General features: G+C 43.1%; 1 protein-coding gene across 1 annotated transcript in view; it reads left to right on the top strand.

The window, feature by feature from the left end:
* The window catches only part of SPAG17 (sperm associated antigen 17), a 994,731-nt gene that overhangs the window by 726,593 nt on the left and 246,931 nt on the right, over positions 1 to 21,207 (top strand). Inside the window, exon 30 of the mRNA XM_030205033.1 lies at positions 6,094 to 6,248. Within this exon, the coding sequence (XP_030060893.1) occupies positions 6,094 to 6,248 (155 nt within the window). The remainder of the gene's footprint in view (positions 1 to 6,093; positions 6,249 to 21,207) is intronic.

Consider the following 21,207-nt stretch of genomic DNA (forward strand, 5'->3'; position numbering starts at 1 on the left):
TTTGCTGGCTTTACAGCAGAGCAGACGCAAGGCACTTCACCGACTTTTTTTTTAAAGGCTGGGTCAGGTGCTGGGTGGCTGGGGATGAAGAGGGTCATCTGACCGTCGGCAGAGCTGGTAGGCAGGTGGGGACTACGGTGCCAACGGAGCACCCCCCCCCCCCCCCACCTGCTGACACCCGGGATACGAGGATGTTGGCTGGGCGGGCCTGGAGGGAAAGTGGCTGGGCCTGGGCCTGTCCAGGCCCGCCCGTGGCTACGCCCCTGGGAAGTAGAGGACGAGCCCAGGGCTTTGATGTTCGAGGTCCTGGACTACGACTCTCCTCCTAGAGAGTCTGTGACGGTCCCGCTTCACGAGATCTTATGGGATATTCAAGTGAAGAACTGGGAGTCCCCTCTCTTCCCCAAGAAGATTGTCACCATGTACTTGATTTAGTCTTCCCCTAGGTTTGATAGACCCCAGTTGCCTCATCATTCACTGGTGGTGGAATCCACGCTCAAAAGGGCCAGGAGTCCTAGGGACTGTGCTTCGGCACCCCCTGGCAGAAAAGCTAGATCCCTGGATTCTTTTAGGCCTCCATTCTCATTTCCCGTATCCAGTTGTACCAGTTCTACAGGTCCTTGGTGTGCAGTATTTCTGATTTAGCAGACTGTCTACCACCAGAGCACACTGAATCTGTTCGGCAGCTGGTCAAGCAGCAGAAGGCGTGTCGTAAGTTCTTCTCCAGGGGCGCCTACAACACTTTTGATATGGCCTCTAGGATCTCTGCCCAGGGTATAGCGGTGCATAGACTCTCATGGCTGCGTGTTTCTGACTTGGACCCGGTGGTCCAGCAGAGATTGGTGGATGCCACATGCTGGGGAGATAATCCTTTTGGAGAGAAGGTGGAGGAGGTCGCTGACCTCATCAAACAGCACAGATACCACTGATTCTCTCTCCCGCTGGGCACCTTCTGCACCAGCCTCCTTCTCTAGGAGGTTTTTTGGCAAGTCAAGGAGGAGTACTTATTACTCACAGAGGTGTAGGTACACCCCTTCTTCTCCCCAGCCTCAGCAGGTTCAGCCCTAGGACACTCATTCTCACCAACAGTGTGCACCAAAGGCCCAGACAACTCCCCAGTCAAAGCTGGAGCAAGCTCTTGACTGGCTCCAACAGCATAATTGCTGTAAAAGTGACTGTCCTGGATGACTTGTGAGGAGGTTGAAGGTTTACCAAGAAAGGTGGCCCCTCGTAACCTCCGACTAGTGGGTTTTTCAAATAGTCGGTTATGCTCTGCATTGGCAACAAAGATCACCAAATTGCCCACTGAGAGCTCAGTACTTCATCTTTCAGCATGAGCAGGTGCTTGCAGAGGAACTCTTAGCCCTTCTGAAGGCCCATTTGGTCAAACCCATTCCACCAGGGGAAGAAGGGAGGAGATTCTATTCAAGGCATGTCCGTGTGCAAAAACTTGGGTAATGTGTCCCATCCTAGTCCTAAGGGGACTGAACAAATTCCTGGTCAGAGAGAAGTTCAGAATGGTTTTGCTGGGCACCCTGCTTCCCATGCTTCAGGAAAATGATTGGCTGTGCTCTCTAGGTTAAAGGATGGTCATACTCATATCCCGATACTTCCATCTCACAGGAAGTATAATATGATTGCGGCTGGGGACACGATACTTCCAATATCACTTGTTGCCTTTGGCTTCTCGTTGGCTCCCACAGTTTTCACCAAGTGTCTATTGCAGTAGTCGCAGCATTGCTATGCAGACTGGGAGTCCATGAGGCATATTTTCAAAGCACTTTGGGAGGCTAAGTTCCATAGGTTTCTATGGAACTTTGGGAGGCTAAGTGCTTTGAAAATGAGCCTCTATGTGTACCACTATTTCAGTGACTGACTGGTGAAGAGCACGTCATGGGATGGTGGTCAGAAGGCCATTCGGAGGACTATTTGAATGCTAGATTTACTAGGATTCATTTAAAACTACCCCAAGTCCCACATGCTCCTTGTCCAGTGATTGGAGTTCATTGGAGCCCTGCTGGACACTCAGCTGGCTTGGGCTTTTCTCCCTGTGTCGCAGGTAGATGCTCTTTTCACCCTCGCCACTCATGTCCAAGCAACTCGTCAGGTCACGGCTCAGTAGATGTTGAGGTTGTTGGGCCACATTGCCTCTACTGTTCATGTGACACCCATGGCACATCTTCATATGAGAACTGCCCAAGGGACCCTAGCTTCCCAGTGGTGTCAGGCCGCAGGGAAGCTAGAAGATGTTATCCGGGTCCCACAAGAGCTGGTTCAGTCCCTACTCTAGTGGACAATTCAATCTGATTTGACTCAGAGTCTCCCATTCCAAATTTCACAGTCCATGAAAGTATTGACAATGGATGCATCCTGTCTAGGGTGGGGAGCTCATTTAGATGGGCTTCACACTCAGGGTGCTTGGTCAGTCTAGGAACCAGATCTTCAAATCAATCTTCTGGATCTCCGTGTGATCTGGAACACACTAAACGCTTTCAGAGATCAGCTAAACAACCAAATTGTACTCATTCAAACAGTTAATCAGGTTGTCATATACTACATTAAGAAGCAGGGGCCACTGGTTCATGCCCTCTGTGTCAGGAGGCCATCTGGATGTGGCGTCGGGCGCACTAGCACAGGATGCTCCCCAACGCCACTTACCTGATGGGAATATTCAACAGCCTGGCCGACAGGCTGAGCAGAGTCATACAACTGCACGAGTGGTCCCTCAGCATGGGTGTTGTCCATGATATCTTCTGATGATGGGGCACTCCCTTGGTGGATCCATTTGCCACTCAGTCCAATCACAAAGTCCCTCAGTTCTGTTCCAATCTCCAGGCCCATGACAGTCCAGCGTCAGATCCTTCCTCCTTCACTGGGGACAGGACTTCTGTATAAGTATCCTCCCATTCCTCTGGTGGAGGAGACTTTGCTGAAACTCAAGCAAGACCATGGGACCATGATCTTGATCACTCCCTACTGACCCTAGCAGATCTGGTTCCCTCTTCTGAGTTATCTTCCAAAGAATTGTGGAGATTGGAGTGCTTTCCGACTTTCATCATGCAGAACGAGCATCCCAACCTCTGGTCTCCAGCCCTCAAAGCATGTATGTTGAGGGCTTAGAATTTACTTCCTTGCAATTTCCTGAGTGTGTCTCCAGGGTCTTGCTGGCTTCCAGAAAATATTCCACTAAGAGGTGTTACTCTTTTAAATGAGGAGGTTTGTCATTTGGTGTGAGGGCAAGACCCTAGATCCTATTTCCTGCCCTGCACAGATATTGCTTGAATATCTTCTGTACCTCTCTAAGTCTGGTCTCAAGACCAACTCCATAAGGGTTCACCTTGGGCAGTGGATCACAAAGTTGGTCCTGGAGGCACCCCATCCAGTCAGGTTTTCAGGATATCCACAGTGAATATTCATGAGAGAGATTTACATGCAGTGGAGGCAGTACATGCATATCTCTCATGAATATTCATTGTGGATATCCTGCAAACCTGACTGACTGGCTTATCTTCAGGACCAGGTTTGGGAATCACTGCCTTAGTGCAATTAGTGCTTATCATCAACATATAGAGGGTAAACCCATCTCTGGTCAATCTCTAGTTGTTCACTTCGTGAGAGGTTTGCTTTGTCAAACCTCCCAGTCAAACCTCCACCTGAGTCATTGGACATCAACTTCGTTGTCACCCAGGTGATGAAAGCTCCTTTTGAGCCTCTTGATACCTGTCATCTGCAGTACTTGACCTGGAGGGTCATATTTTTGGTGGCTGTTATTTCAGCTGACAGGGTTAGTGAGCTTCAGACCTTAGTGATGGATGCACCTTATATGAAGTTTCATCATAGCAGAGTAGCCCTTCACATGTACCCTAATTTCCTACCTAAGGGTGTGTCGGAGTTCCATTTGAACCAGTTGATTGTCTTGCCAACATTCTTCCCCCGACCTCATGCCCATCCTTGCAAAAATGCCTGCACACCTTGGACTGCAAGCAAGCATTGGCCTTTTACTTGGAGCAGACTAGGCCCTATAGACAGTCCACACAACTTTTTGTTTCTTTAGATCCCAATAGGATGGGGGTCGCCATTGGGAAACGCACCATTTCCAGTTGGCTAGCAGATTGCATTTCTTTCACATATGCTTACTGACTAACCCTTGAGGGTCATGTCAGGGCTCACAGTGTCAGAGCCATGGCTGCGTTGGTAGCCCACTTGAAATCAGCTTCCGTTGAAGAAATTTGCAAGGCTGTGATGTGATTTTCAGTCCACACATTTACATCTCTACTCCCTTGAGCAGGATACCTGACGTGACAGTCAGTTTGGACAGATAGTGCTGCAGAATTTGTTTGGGGTTAAGAGTCCCTCCACCCTCCTAGGCCCATTTTGTTCTGTTCCAGGCTGCACTCTCACCCTATACCAGTTGTATAAAGTTTCAGGTTAATTACTTTTTTGCCCTACCCATTGCAAGGTCCAGTTGACCAATGGTTGTTGTTTTTGGTGTGCCTGGTAACTAGGGTTTCCCATTTGTGAGAATTATAGTCCTTGTCCTCGGAGAAAGCAAAGGTACTTACCTATAGCAGGTATTCTCTGAGGACAGCAGGCTTTATATTCTCACATACCCTCCCACCTCCCCTTGGAGTTGTCTCCTTTTTATTATGTTTTATACTGTACTGCTGGTCCTGGCTCTCTTGTGGTGGGTGGGAAGGCACTCACTCTTGAGTGATGGAGCATGTCTCACACTCAAAGACCTATTTTTCTAAGCTTGTTACAAGCTCCGAACCGGCAATGTAGACCCACATTATCCATATGTGAGAATATAAGGTCTGCTGTCCTCGGAGAATACTTGCTACAGGTAAGTACCTTCGCTTTATCTTAGTGTACCACTGTTATGGTATGGTACCAGTCCTGAGGGCACTGAAACTATTTTACACTTTACATAGTGTTAGAATCATCACTTTATAAAATTTTGGAGAATTCCAGTACTGCTGCAAAGCATACTATGGTTGATCTCAGATCTGAGTACATTCATTTCCACAGTGAAATATGAGTCATAAATCCCTCTGTCATCATGTTATTATGGAAAACCTGGTTAACAAAATGTTTTCATTTATACTGAGTTCTGTGACTCTCCTCTCTCATACTCAGTAGGAATGTGCATGCCTTTGAAAGAACATGGGTCATCCATTATTCAACCCAGAGTGGTAAGCAGCATCTGGGCCGCTCACAGCCGCAGGCTGAACTGACCTCGGATATTCAATGCAAGGCACACGCAGCTCTTGGCATTTAATATCTGGGACTCAGAGGTTACCCAGAAGTTAACCAGGCACTAGCCAATATTCAGCTTAGTGCCTGGTTAACTTTAACGCATAAAGTTAGAACAGCCTTTTTGCTGTCCTAACTTTAAGTGGTTACGTAGTTGACTAGCAGAAAAAAAATCACCACTAACCAGCTAAGTAGGCACTTCACCCCCAGCCACCCATAACCTAAACGATTAGGAGATGGCCGGTTTACGGCGATATTCATGTTGATGGGATAAATACTGTCCTACAGTGGCAACCTATATGTTAATCCATTCCGTTTTTTACTTAATGTGGATCTGTCTGATAGTCATTCCTGCATAAATCTTATCACAAGTATGAATGATTAAATAACCAACATAATCTGATGAACATTGTAAATTGCTATAAATCATAAATCTTGCAGTTGAAACCTTAAATAGAATGGTACACAGTGTAAGTTAAATCCTTAAATACCTTACTGGTCAGACTGGATGAGCTATTTTGTTTTTTATCTACCATCATTTACTTTATTACTGAGTAAATAAATAAAATACTGTAAGTTTTCTTACATTTTAGGAACCTTGTTGAAAAAGTCATTTTCTGCAAAATAGTACCTAATATTATTTGTTAAAAATTGTGGTATAGAAACTTCTATTTTATTTTTTAGGGAGTAGATTATGAATAAGACATGGCCCTAGTCCATTATAACTAATACAGCAATTTTGTTGTTTGAGGCATTTTCCAAAAATTCTTTATCACATTAACTTTAATTATTGACTGCAGCTGGGAGATTGATTCTGTTTTGTCATGTGTTTTTGCTTAGGGGAAGTCCCAAAGACATTCACAAAAAAAGTGAAGCGAGTAAAGGTGGAACACATGGATTTTGCTACGGCCATAATCCATTGTGATGAACAAAATTACTATACTATATTTGGGGATGGGACATCTGTTAAGATAAAGCCACAAGGAATCTATGAGGTAAGCTTTATTATTATTTTTGAGAGACGCCCTAATCTGAGTTCTCTTTTGTCCAGAGAGTAATTTGCTTGTTTTCTCTTCTACTTGTTGATGAGATGGAGAAAAGGAAGGGGAAAACTAGACTGTTCCTTCCAGAGTCATTTCACTGGTGGCAAGACAACATACTGTGGATGCATATCAAGCAGGATCAGTTACAGCGGTGATGGTCTGTGCTTTGGCTGGCTCTGCAGTGTTTTTTATGGAGCAGCATGTCAATGGGACATCATTGAGCCTTGTGGATAGAGTGGCTCCCCCGCAACCCAGAAGTGCAAGCAGTGGGATAGAGGCACAGAGCTCTGGCATAGATTTGGATCAGATACTGAGCTTAGTGCTGAATGGTGTGCCAGCTGCCGCTTCTTCCCCTACTTCAAAAAGAATTGAGACTTCAGATAGGGTCCTGATTTCTTTTGGTATCGACAGGCAAAAGGAATTAAAGAATCTGCAAACTGGGTTATCCATGATAAAGAAACCAGCCAAGGTGACTATGGAGTCGCTCTGGGAGGCATTTAGCAGTGTGGAATCATTATGGATAGAAGGGATAGAGTATTCTTATAGGGCTTCATTACCATCCACCAGGACAGAACAAACAGACAGATGAAGAAATGTTTACAGAAATTAGGACACTGGCAAATTGGGCAACAGAATAATAATGGATGATTTCAATTACCAAGCAATGTCATCAAGGGTAGAGAAGATAGAACTCAAGGTATAACAACAAACAACTCTCTTCCACTTTCATTTTGAGTATAGACATTTTGCATATCAGTCAGTATTTATTTCCCCGATGATGCCTTTGGGTGAAACTGTTCTCCTGTTGGGAATTTGGACCTTCTTCAACAAGGTAAGCTAAGTAATTTTGACACTAACATGTGGATTACAAATTATTATACATTTTGCATGGCTGGTAAATTTACTGCTAACAAGATAGTTTTCTTGACTGGGTTTGTTTCTTTCCCCCTGTGCCTGCTTGGGGTTTGGAAATTGACTGTTGCTCTAATAAATTAGAGGATTTTTTCTTTGACCTGTGATTAATGTGAGCTTCCTGCTTTGAACAGCTGTGTGCTGCATGTTTGAGCTCTTTCTAAACTGAGGTCTTTTTTCTTCACGTTTATGATGTGGTAAGCCAGACTATTCTGACCCTACAGTGGAAGAGAGTTGTTTATTGTTATATCTTGATTTCAGTTACCCCATTATTGACTGGATAAATGTTACATCATGGAGTGCTAGGGAGGTAAAATTCCTAGTCGTAATAAATGACTGTTTCTTGGAGCAACTGGTCCAGGAACCAACATGAGGGGGAGCTATTTTAGATCTAGTCCTTAGTGGAGCGCAGGACATAGTATGAGAGGTAACAGTGCTGGGTCTGCTGGGAAACAGTGATCATAACATGATCAAATTTGAGCTAATATCTGGAGTGAAGTCACAGAGGAAATTTACCGTAGCAGCAGTTAATTTTCGTAAGGGCGGCTATGATAAAATGAGGAAAATGGTTAAAAAGAAGCTAAAAGGATCAGCTGCAATGGTTTGAACATTAAATCAGGCATAGATGTTGTTTAAAAATACATCTTGGAAGCCCAGACTTGATGCATTCCAAGTTTTACAAAGGTGGAAAGAAGAGAAAACAACAGCCAGCATGATTAAAAGGTGAAGTGAAATTAGCTATTAGAGCCAAAATAACATCCTTCAAAGAATAGAAGTAGGACCCAAATAAAGCAAATAAGAAGCAACATAAGCACTGGTTAGTTAGATGCAAAGCTAGTGCTAGCGGCTGCCATGTGCTAATTCTGACATAGTCCATTCACTTTGAATGGGCTGTGTCGGCATTGCTGCACAGCAGCCACTAGCATGGCTTAGTAAACAGTAAAAATGAATATGAAGAGAAACTTGCCAGAGAGGCAAAAACTCACAGTAACAACTTTTTCAGATACATCAGGAGAAGAAAGCCTCTGAGGGAATCTGTGGAACCATTAGATCATGAGGAGCAAAACGGGCACTCAGGAGGTACTAAGGAGCCCTTTTACAGAGCAGCGGTAACGTGGACTTACCGATTGCTCTTCCAGGACTACCGGCAGCCCAATACGGCCACTAGCGGTAGTCCTACCCTGAGTGTATACCATTTCCAGGGGAAAAAGATAACCCCTAGAAAAGGTTTGGACGGCTTCCTAAAGGAAAAGTCCATAGACAATTATTAAATGGACTTGGGGGAAACCCACTATTTCTGGGATAAGCAGTATAAAATGTTTTGTACTTTTTTGGGATCTTGCCAGGTATTTGGGAACCAGATTGGCCACTGTTGGAAACAGGATGCTGGGCTTGATGGACCTTTGGTGTTTCCCAGTATGGCAATACTTATGTATATGTACTAATCCAGCGGTAATCAGGCATCGCTGCCTGCTGCCAGCTTAGCACGGGAGCCTGTATTACCAACTCAATGGGTGGTGGTAAGAGCTCCCTGCTGCATGGCCACATTGTAAGAGTTATCTCACTGCGTAGCCATTTTGTTGGGGGGGGGGGGGGGAATTTTACCAACTGCAGAAAAAATGGCCCTGGCACATGGGAAAAATAGCCCCCACCGCTAGAGTAGGCCCTTTTTCATGTAGCTTGGGAAAAGGACCCCTGAATGAATTCTTTTCTTCAGTCTTTACGGAAGAAGCTGTAAGAGATCCACCTGTACCAGATATGGTTTTCAAGGGTGATGATACAGAAGAAATGAAAGAAATCTTGGTGAACCTAGAAGATGTATTGCGCCAAATCGACAAATTAAAGAGTAGTAAATCACCTGGACTGGATGGCATGCATCCAAGAGTACTAAAAGAACTCATGAAATTGCTGATCTGCTGTTAGTAATCTCTAACCTGTCATTAAAATCATCCATAGTACCTTAAGATTGGAGGGTGGCCAATGTAACGCTGATTTTTAAAAAGGGTTCCAGTGGTGATCCAGGAAATTACAGACCAGTAAGTCTGACTTCAGTGCCAGGTAAAATAATGGAAACTATTATAAGGAATAAAGTTACAGAACACATAGATAAACATGGTTTAATGGGACACAGTCAGCATGGATTCAGCCAAAGGAAATCTTGCCTAACCAATTTGCTTCATTTCTTTGAAGACGTGAGCTGGTTGATGTGTATGTAGATTTTCAGAAAGCTTTTGACAAAGTTCCTCATGAGAGACTCCTGAGAAAAAAAGAGTCATGGGATAGGAGGCAATGTTCCATTGTGGATTAGGAATTGATTGTTAGACAAAAAAATGGAGAGTAGGGTTAAATGTCCATTTTTCTCAAATGAGGAGTGTGAATAGTGGAGTGCCGCAGGGATCTGTACTAGGACCAGTGCTGTTTAACATATTTATAAATGATCTGGAAATCAGAATGACAAGTGAGGTGAGGGGCTGGCGGTTGGGAGGCGGGGATAGTGCTGGGCAGACTTATACGGTCTGTGCCCTGAAGAGCACAGGTACAAATCAAAGTAGGGTATACACAAAAAGTAGCACATATGAGTTATCTTGTTGGGCAGACTGGGTGGACCGTACAGGTCTTTTTCTGCCATCATCTACTGTGTTACTATATATGTTACTATGTGAGGTGATTAAATTTGCAGCTGACACAAAACTATTCAAGGTTTTTTAAAACATATGTGGACATAGGAAATTGGAAGATTGGGCATCCAAATGGCAGATGAAATTTAATGTGGACAAATGCAAAGTGATGCATATTGGGAAGAATAACCCAAATCTTAGCCTGATGCTAGGATCCACTTTGCGAGTCAGCACCCAAGAAAAAGATCTAGGTGTCGTTGTAGACAATACGCTAAAATCTGCCCAGTTTAAGGTGGTGGCCAAAATAGCAAACAGGATGCATGGAATTATTTGGGAAGGGATGGTAATTAAGACCAAGAATACTATAATGCTTCTGTATTGCTTCATGGTGCAACCTCACCTTGCATATTGCGTTCAGTTCTGGTCTCCATATCTCAAAAAAGATTTAGCGGAATTAGATAAGGTTCAAAGAAGAGCGACCAAAATGATAAAAGGTATGGAACTCCTCCTTTCATATGAGGAAGGCTAAAGAGGTTAGGGCTCTTCAGCTTGGAAAAGAGGTGGCTGAGGGGGAGATATGATTGAGGTCTATAAAATCCTGAGTGGTGTAGAACTAGTAGAAGTGAGTCTATTTTGTACTCTTTCAAAAAGTACAAAGACTAGGGGGCACTCAATGAAGTTACTTGGAAATACTTTTAAAGCAAATAAGAGGAAATATTTTTTTCACTCAGGGGCCCTTTTACTAAGTTGCGGTAAGCCCAACTGTTCACCTTCTGTCTTGCCTCTGGGACAGAAGTAACCTTCTGAAGGAGTAAATCTTTACTCCCCCAGGCAGAATTCCAGGCAAGAAAAACTCTAGCTACTAAATAAGTATTAGACATAATAAATGTTTATTCAAATTGTTAAAGAAGCCAATCAGTAATTATTGAAATAGTAACAAATAAACTCCCAAATACAGTTGTCATTATGTCTACCTGCTAGTGTAGGCACATCGAGGCTCTCCATCCTCAGTTCTGTTTCCTGTTAAATACTTTTTTTCCCTTTCTTCATTATCTTAATTATAATTACCCTTCCTACCTAATGAATATGCATCTTTCCAGAATATTCTGTCTCCTGTCATGACGTCTCATGTTCCATCAAAGTCTATCATTTTATTCCCTTATTATATTGGCAGTTAGGGCCTCTCATGCACATAAGCATACATTTTCATTTGATATAGGTTGACCTATGTCTTTGGTATGCACAGTCATCATACCAACCCCCTCCACCCTTACAGTTTTACCCACACCCACTCACTTCTCCTTCTGATTGTTTATCTGGATACAGCAGGTGTCCCTAGTCATAGGAGTCTCTGGCTTAGTTGCTGACCAGCAACTTATCACAAGTTAGCACAGGCTAAAATGTCAAACCACAAATTTCTACAGCCTTAGAAAGGTATTTTTCAGAAAAAGCACATTTATAATTCTTTTGCAACTCTTAAGTCTACTCCCAGCTCAAGAGAAGCAAAATAGCTTATATTAAAACTAGAAATATGTATGGTTTGCACCTTTTCATGGCCTCTATACTATACACAACGCAGGCTTACTGCTCGCCATTTCAGAACTACTGCCAGCCATGGGCATCAGCGGTAGTTCCACCCCTAACGTGCAGCATTTCTGGCGCTAGCAGAAATATATGAAAAATATTTCCGCAGGGGGTTACCCGGCAGTAATCGGGCAGCGCAACATTCTGCCCAATTACCGCAGGGTTAGTGCGGGAGCTCTTACTGCCACCTAAATGGGTGGTGGTAAGTGCTCCCCCCACCCCACATGGTCACCAAATAAGAGCAATTTTACCACATGGCTATAAAGTCTTTTATCATAGGTAAATACCACACACAGATCAATGATACTGCTTGCTGATGCAGATAACCTCAAAAACTATACTAGCAGTTCCGTAGTGTCTATACTAGATAGGGGGAAAAGTCTCAACCACTGCGGCAAAAAATCTCAATCGTTAATTGCACACAGAAAAAACTCATCATAGACTGAAAAACCCCTGTAGTGTTATTTGTTGATTGTATTTTCTTTATTGTTTTTTAATCTCTTCATGCATCACATCCTCATGTATCAAAATCTTTCCCAAAACTTTTATAAGATCAAAAAATAAGATGAATATGCAAACTTATCTTTCTGATGTGAACTCCAGCTCACGTGTAATTCCTATGCGATCCCAATGGTCCCGTTTCGCAGTGCTTCTTCAGGGAACCACACCACAAGGCATCTATTGTTTACTGATGCTGGACTAAAAAATATAGAGGTTCAGTGCATGAGTCACCGAAAACAAAATAAAGTATACATCTGCGTTATACCTTGTGAATTATATCTATAGACACAATGTCCTCATACTGTTACCTAAATGCTGGAGAACTCATTCTCATCAACCCACTGTCATCAGCGATACAGAACCGTGTTGGTTTTAAACTTCCATTCAACCAATCCACTGCTGACATATCATTGGTAATGACCAATTGCCAAACTAACAACTATCGCCTGAATCAGCTGGCACTAACGTCTATCTAAAACAGCACCAGCATCTTGTTGTATGTTAGTTTGACTTTTCTCATAAAGACTTATGTGCAAATCATGGTTCAAAACATTTTTTTGGTTCAAAAACATTTTTGCAAGAAAAGATTGAACATAATAATAGGTCAAAAAAATAGTTCAAAAAATGGTTCAAAGAAAAGCAGCCCAGTGCATTGTCGAGTTCAGACCATGTGGTTCCAAGGTCTTTAATCAATAAATCCATCTCTGTTCTACTTGTAATAACCTTCTACTGCGGTCTCCACCGCGTATATGTTCATTCACGCAATCAATAACCCAACATTTAAATGAATCAAAACTATGATTGAAATCTCTTCAATGGGATACTAGAGGTGCTCCTAATTTCGATGATGAAATACATGACTTATGTTCACTCAACCGTAGGCTCAGGCATCTATCAGTCTTGCCTTCATATAGTTTATTGCACGGACTTTGTAGGACATATATCACATGATCTGATTTGCACTTTGTTAAATGCCTAAGTTTGTAGATCTTGCCATCCACTGGGTTACAGTAGCTGTTACACTCAATCATGTTGTTGCAAAAAATACATGCTCCACAAACTTTGTGAGCTCTGCTTACTGGCAATGATCTATGCACTATGTCGGCTGGACATAAAATCTCTTTAAGATTGTGATCCCTAGAAAAGGCTATTTGCAGGTCACAATCTTTGAATACATCATGGGCTTGAATAATGGCCCAATTACAATCAACAAATAACACTACGGGGGGGGGGGGGGGTCAGTCTATGATGACTTTTTTCTGCGTGCAATTAACGATTGAGATTTTTTGCCGCAGTGGTTGAGACTTTTCCCCCTATCTAGTATAGACACTGCTAGTATAGTTTTTGAGGTTGTCTTTTATCAGCCTTTTTACCCACTATGGTAAAAGGGACCTCAGTGTGCGGCAAAAATGACCCTTGCTGCTACACTGGGTGCTTTTTACCACAGCTTAGTAAAAGGGCCCCTTAGGGAATAGTTACTCTGGAACTCTTTGCTTGAGGATGTGGTAGCAGTGGTTAGCGTATTTGGGCTTTAAAAAGGTTTGGACAAGTTCCTGAAGTAAATGTCCATAGTCTGCTATTGAGACAGACATGGGGAAGCCACTGCTTGCCCTGGGATTGGTAGCATGGAATGCTACTACTATTTGGGGATTTCTGCCAGGTACTTGTGACCTGGATTGGCCACTGTTGGAATCAGGATACTGGACCAGATGGACCATTGTTCTGACCCATTATGGCTATTCTTATGTTCTTGTGTTGCATAATTGCTGAGTGGCTCTTCTACTTCTAAGCGGGTAATAGATGAACATGGTCCAGTTTGGGAAAATCATACCTCCAAGATTGTCAATATAGAGACCAAACTAACCGCTGTATTGGATGGTAGTGTTGCTGTGATGAAAGATAAAGAGCTGTTACACCGTAAGGTGGAATATTTGGGAAACCAGTTAAGGAGGAATAATTTAAGGATGTTGAATTTTCCTAAGTCATCCTTAATTTCAGCGTTGGATGTTGAACAGAAATATTTTATGAAGGTGTAGGGGTTATCATCTGAAACATTACCTCTTCTTGTAAGAGCTATCTATGTATGTACCAATCCCTGAGAGAAGGAGAGCAAGCAAGATCTTTGGACTCAACCGGTTTTCTGAAATAATCTTTGGAATTGATTATGCTGAGGATCACTTTAGTGGTTACTTTGGCATTAGAGCCTGATCATAACCTGGTATGGAGTCTACTTCATACATTTGAACAAACAATTCTTGCAGGCTATGATACGTATATTTCCTGACTTATTACAAGCTACACAAAAGAGACACCAGGAAGTAGGATATGCTGGTAAGCTGGCTACATAAACACACTGCTGTTTTGTCTCATTATTATATTTGTTCATTTTCCTTCATAACCTTTGTAGTTGGCCTCTTTTATTATGGTCTAATTGAGTCATTATTTTCCGTTTGTCATATTCTCAAATCTGCTTGTGATTTCTTAATTCACTTGTATTGAAGTGATGTATTTTTAAAGGCATAAATACAAAAAAATTATTTTGGAATGTCAGTGAATATCTAATTTATGTAATTGTGATAATGGTGTTTGTATTATGTGATGGTGTGAATCATTCATGACATAATGTCACAAGTATTTAAAAGCAAATAAATGTAATTTAATTAAACAATTGGGCCTGCATTTTTGCTGACCTTAAATATGCATGTAAATTCAGGACAGGTTTAGGAATCACTGCTGTACGACATGAAGTTCTAGAGAAGATGCTCAGTTTAAAATTGTATCCATCTGAGAAATAAGATTGTTCATTACTGGGCACTAAACCATTGCTGGTAGTGTCCTTCAACTTAGAACAATTTGCTCCTGGATTTGAAATTTATAAGCTAACTATCTAGTTTGAGAAAAAACTAATGGACCCTTTTACTAAGCTGCCTTTAGGAGTTAACATGGGTTATACCATGCGCTAAACATTAGTGCATACTCGTACTAACATTTAGCAATACTGCATACTCGTACTAACATTTAGCAAGACAGACCACATGATAAAAAGGCCAAAGGTTGCTTCTGATGGTGGTGGTGGTGGTCTGGAGACTGCTACTGATGGTGGTAGTGGTCCAGAGACTGTTGCTGATGGGGGAGGGAAGACTGCTAATGATAGTGGTTGGGAGCCAGAGACTGCTACTGATGGTTGGAGGGGGGAGAATTGGACATGGGGAGGGGATGCAGGGAGGGGGAGGGATCAAACATCAGAGTGGAATATGTAGAGATTGGGGGATATCAGGGAGGTGCACTGCCTTGAGACTGGACTTTTACATTTTTTTTCCTTCCTAGATCTGCTCCTGTGTTACCTACAGTAGCAGATAGCATGCTCTCCCACTGTATCTGCCACTGCATGTAACATAGTGCCTGTGCAGAGGGTACAGTAGATGCAGGATAGATGCTGAGCATGCCCTGTTCATTTACCACACTAGCTTTACTCTTCCCATATTATCGCTCCATGGTGCGTCCGCACCTTGAGTATTCCGTTCAGTTCTGGTCGCCATATCTCAAAAAGATATAGCGGAATTAGAAAAGGTTCAAAGAGCGAGCAAAATGATAAAGGGGATGGAACTCCTCTAGTATGAAGAAAGGCTAAAGAGGTTAGGGCTCTTCAGCTTGGAAAAGAGACGGATGAGGGGAGATATGATTGAGATCTACAAAATCCTGAGTGGTGTAGAACGAGTAGAAGTAAATCGATTTTTTTACTCGTTCCAAAAGTACAAAGACTAGTGGACACGAGGAAGTTACATGGAAATACTTTAAAAACAAATAGGAGGAAATATTTTTTCATTCAACGTACAGTTAAGTTGTAGAACTCTTTGTCAGAGGATGTGGTAACAGTGGTTAGCATATCTGGGTTTAAAAAACGTTTGGACAAATTCCTGGAGGAAAAGTCCATAGTCTGCTATTGAGTCAGACATGGGAAACGGCTGCTTGCCCTGGGATTTGTAGTATGAAGTGTTGTCACAATTTGGGTTTCTACCAGGTACTTGTGACCTGGCTTGGCCACTGTTTGGAGAACAGGATACTGGGCTAGATGGACCATTGGTCTGACCCAGTATGGCTACTCTTATGTTCTTATGCTTTAGTTTGGGGCACTACCACATAGAAAATGCAAAACCTTACAGCACTTTAGTAAAAGGGCCCCTAAAGATTTGGGAATTTTTCTCAAATAGAACTGTTAACAGTTTAGAAACTGTGGTGATACATATTTGGATATTACTAATAATAGTTTCAATAAAGGTTTATTATCTGATTAACCTAAGGTGGGCATTTCTGTCTGTCTTTTTGATATTTTTTTATAATTGGATTTGTTATTTGGATTAGTGATAATTGTCTATTTTTATTATTTTGTTGCCCTGATTTTGTTTTTTGCATTTTATGATTAGGATTTGGTGTTTGTATGTACAGTTCTTTTTTATGTTGAATGATGATTGTACTTTCTTTTGATTTCATTTCATTTGTTATGGTTTTTATTTTGTGACTATGATGTAATCTGCCTTAAACCCCAATTTTGGTGTATTGGCAGAATATAAGAGGTAAATATTTAAATCCAAATCATTGTACATAAGTATTGCCGTACTGGGAAAGACCAGAGGTCCATCAAGCCCAGCATCCTGTTTCAAACAGTGGCCAATCCAGGTCACATATACCTGGCAAGATCCCAAAAAAGTACAAAACATTTTATACTGCTTATCCCAGAAATAGTGGATTTTCCCCATGTCCATTTAATAATGGTCTATGGACTTTTCCTTTAGGAAGCTGTCCAAAAACTCCGCTAAGCTAATCACCTTTACCACATTCTCTGGCAACGAATTCCAGAGTTTAATTACACGTTGAGTGAAGAAAAATGTTCTCCGATTTGTTTTAAATTTACTACATTGTAGCTTCATCATATGCCCCCTAGTCCTAGTATTTTTGGAAAGCGTAAACAGACGCTTCACATCTACCTGTTCAACTCCACTCATTATTTTATAGACCTCTATCATATCTCCTCTCAGCCACCTTTTCTCCAAGCTGAAGAGCCCTAGCCGCTTTAGCCGTTCCTCATTGGGAAGTCGTCCCATCCCCTTTCCCCTTTATCATTTTCGTCGCCCTTCTCTGCACCTTTTCTAATTCCACTATATATTTTTTGAGATGCGGCGACCAGAATTGAACACAATATTCAAGGTGCGGTTGCACCATGGAGCGATACAAAGGCATTATAATATCCTCATTTTTGTTTTCCATTCCTTTCCTAATAATACCTAACATTCTATTTGCTTTGTTAGCCACAGCAGCACACTGAGCAGAAGATTTCAACGTATCAACGACGACACCTAAATCCCTTTCTTGGTCTGTGACTCCTAACGTGGAACCTTGCATGACGTAACTATAATTCGTGTTCCTCTTTCCCACATGCATCACTTTGCACTAGCTCACATTAAACATCATCTGCCATTTAGACGCCCAGTCTCCCAGTCTCGTAAGGTCCTCTTATAATTTTTCACAATTCTCCCGCGATTTAACGACTTTGAATAATTTTGTGTCATCAGCAAATTTAATTACCTCACTAGTTACTCCCATCTCTAGGTCATTTATAAATATGTTAAAAAGCAGTGGTCCCAGCACAGACCCCTGGGGAGCCCCACTAACTACCCTTCTCCATTGAGAATACTGACCATTTAACCCTACTCTCTGTTTTCTATCTTTTAACCAGTTTTTAATCCACAATAGAACACTACCTCCTAACCCATGACTCTCCAATTTCCTCTGGAGTCTTTCATGAACGCCTTCTGAAAATCCAGATACACAATATCAACCGGCTCACCTTTATCCACATGTTTGTTCACCCCTTCAAAGAAATGTAGTAGATTGGTGAGGCAAGATTTCCCTTCACTAAATCCATGTTAACTTTCAGGCTTATTTTCGAAAGTGAAGGACGCCCATCTTTTGACACAAATAGCAAGATGAGCGTCCTTCTCACTGGGTCGCCCAAATCGGTATAATCGAAAGCCGATTTTAGGTGTCCCCAACTGCTTTCCATCGCGGGGATGACCAAAGTTCCAGGGGGCGTGCCGGAGGTGTAGCGAATGCGGGACTTGGGCATGCCTAACACATGGGCCTCCTCGACCCATAATGGAAAAAATAAAGGGCGTCCCTGACGAACACTTGGACGACTTTACTTGGTCCTTTTTTTCTTACGACCAAGCCACAAAAAGGTGCCCAAACTGACCAGATGATCACCGGAGGGAATCAAGGATGACCTCCCCGTACTCCCCCAATGGTCACTAACCCCCTCCCACCCTCCAAAAAAATTTAAAAAAAATATTTTTTGCAAGCCTCTATGCCAGCCTCAAATATCATACCCAGCTCCATGACAGCAGTATGCAGGTCCCTGGAGCAGTTTTAGTGGGTGTAGTGCACATCAGGCAGGCAGACCCAGGCCCATCCCTCCCTACCTATTATGCTTGTGGTGGTAAATGTGAGCCCTTCAAAACCCACCAGAAACCCAATGTACCCACATCTAGGTACCTCCCTTCACCCGTAAGGGCTATGGTAGTGGTGTACAGTTGTGGGTAGTGGGTTTTGGGGGGGGGGGCTCAGCACACAAGGTAAGAGAGCTATGTACCTGGGAGCTTTTTCTGAAGTCCACTGCAGTGCCCCCTAGGGTGCCCGGTTGGTGTCTTGGCATGTCAGGGGGACCCGTGCCCTACGAATGCTGGCTCCTCCCACGACCAAAGGGCTTGCATTTGGTCGTTTCTGAGATGGGCGTCCTTGGTTTCCATTATCGCCGAAAATCTGAAACGACCAAGTCTAGGGATGACCATCTCTAAGGACGACCTAAATGTCAAGATTTGGGTGTCCCTGACCGTATTATCGAAACGAAAGATGGACGCCCATCTTGTTTCAAAAATATGGGTTTCCCCGCCCCTTCGCCGGGACGTCCTGTGAGGACATCCTCAGGAAAACTTGGGCGCCCCTTTCAGTTATGCCCCTCCACGTCTCATTAATCCATGCTTTTGAATATGCTCTGTAATTTTTTTTTTTAAGTTTCATTTTATGTATTCATTGATTTCCCACTCATCTCTCAGAATGGCTTAATTTAGGGCAACCCTTTTGATGGTCTACATTAAACCACAGAGCTATAAAAATAGCTGCTGAATATTGCTGGCTATCTTTTTAGTTGGGAGTTTTTAAGAATTTCCAGTGGCACTGTCCAGATAGTGGATTATCTGTATAGTGGCAGCTGCTATACAAATAATTATTTATTACTAGTAAAAAAAGGCCCGTTTCTGGAGCCAATGAAACGGGCGCTAGCAAGGCTTTCCTTTGGCCCCCCCACCCAACGCACCTTCGTTATTAGTGACGCCATTGCGCCGCTGTGGCCGCCGTCAATGTGTGACTCTGGCCCCCCCACCCAATGCACCTTCGTCGTAAGTGACGCCATTGCGCTGCCCTGGCCGCCGTCGATGTGAGTGAATTGCTCCGCCCTCAATGTCATAACGTTTGACGCGAGGGCGGGCCCCTGAGACTTTGATTTTGGTGGCTTCAGAGCTTCGAACTTACGAACCTTAGCTTCAGTGACGTCAGACAATAGAACGTTGAGGGTGAGTTTTATATATATAGATTTGTTACATTTGTATCCCACATTTTCCCACCTATTTGCAGGCTCAATGTGACTTACATAGAGGGGCATAATCAAAAGCGAACGCCCATCTCCATGGGCGTCTATCTCCAAGGATGGGTACGTGAAGGGGTGGGCCAGACCGTATTTTCGAAATACGGTTTGTGCTGGGCAAATGCATCGGATTTGGGCGGATTTGAGCTTGGCATTATCGTTTTTTAGCGATAATGGAAACCGAAGGCACCCAGCTCAAAAACGAACAAATCCAAGGCATTTGGTCATGGGAGGGGCCAGGATTCATAGTGCACTGGTCCCCCTCTCATGCCAGGACACCAACTGGGCACCCTAGGGGGCACTTGTAACAAAAAAATTTTTTAAATATCTCCCAAGTCCATAGCTCCCTTCCCTTGGGTGCTGAGCCCCCCAAATCCCCCCCAAAACCCACTGCCCACAACTCTACACCATAGCACTTATGGCTGAAGGGGGGCACCTAGATGTGGGTACAGTGGGTTTTGGGGGCGGTTTGGAGGGCTCCCATTTACCACAACAAGTGTAACAGGTAGGTGGGGGATGGGCCTGGGTCCACCAGCCTGAAGTCCACTGCACCCACTAACAACTGCTCCAGGGACCTGCATACTTCTGTGATGGAGCTGGAAAAAAAAGTTTTTAAAGTTCTTTTTTGTGGGTGGGAGGGGTTAGTGACCACTGGGGGAGTCAGGGGAAGTCATCCCCGATTCCCTCTGGTGGTCATCTGGGCAGTTGGGGCACTTTTTGGGGACTTGTTCGTGAGAAAAAAGAGTCCAGAAAAAGTGACCCAAATTCTCGCTTCTGGCGCCCTTCTTTTTTCGATTATCGGCCGAGGGCGCCCATCTCTCCTCGGCCGATAAACACGCCCCAGTCCCACCTTCACCAAGCCTCCGACACGCCCCTGTCAACTTTGTCTGTTCCAGCGACAGATTGCAGTTGGAGACGCCCAAAATCGGCTTTCGATTATACCGATCTGGACGCCCACGGGAGAAAGGCGCCCATCTCCCAATTTGGGTCGAAATATGGGTGTCTTTCTCTTTCGAAAATAAGCTGAATAGTACCGTAACAGCGTTTGCAGTTCCGGTATGCACAAATACAAGGTGATATTATGGTAGAAAGAGGTTCAAGTATGGTGAATACATTGGGGGAAGTTCTTTTGAATATCTATTCCTAATTAAGGGGAAAATTATCAACTTGAGCTACTGTTAAATCAAGTTATTTACCACAAGTTGTGTTATTTTGCAACAAACCAGGTATCTTAGCACGGGTTCTCAGTGCATAAAAGGGATCCTTTGCTAAAATAACCTGACTTGTAAACAACCCAATTTAACAATAGCCCACGTTGATATCTCCCCTTCTCCTAAATAAAATTAAATTTAGCCTACTGCTTAACGTGGTGAAGAACATGTCTGCGAAGTTGAACTCGGTGTTGAGGAACTTGAATGTGGGAAGAAAAGGGAATTTTGTATGCATTTTTATTAGATAAAAAAGAGAAAATTGTGAAAAGAAAAATATAGGGGTAGAAATACACATATACAACTAGAAAATGACTATGGAGACTTGTGAGCTGGTTTGTGGCATGGGAGCACCTGTGTATATCTAGAAAAGCCATCTTAGTTTTACTGAG

Source organism: Microcaecilia unicolor, chromosome 5, assembly GCF_901765095.1.
Source record: "Microcaecilia unicolor chromosome 5, aMicUni1.1, whole genome shotgun sequence".
NCBI classification, from domain to species: domain Eukaryota; kingdom Metazoa; phylum Chordata; class Amphibia; order Gymnophiona; family Siphonopidae; genus Microcaecilia; species Microcaecilia unicolor.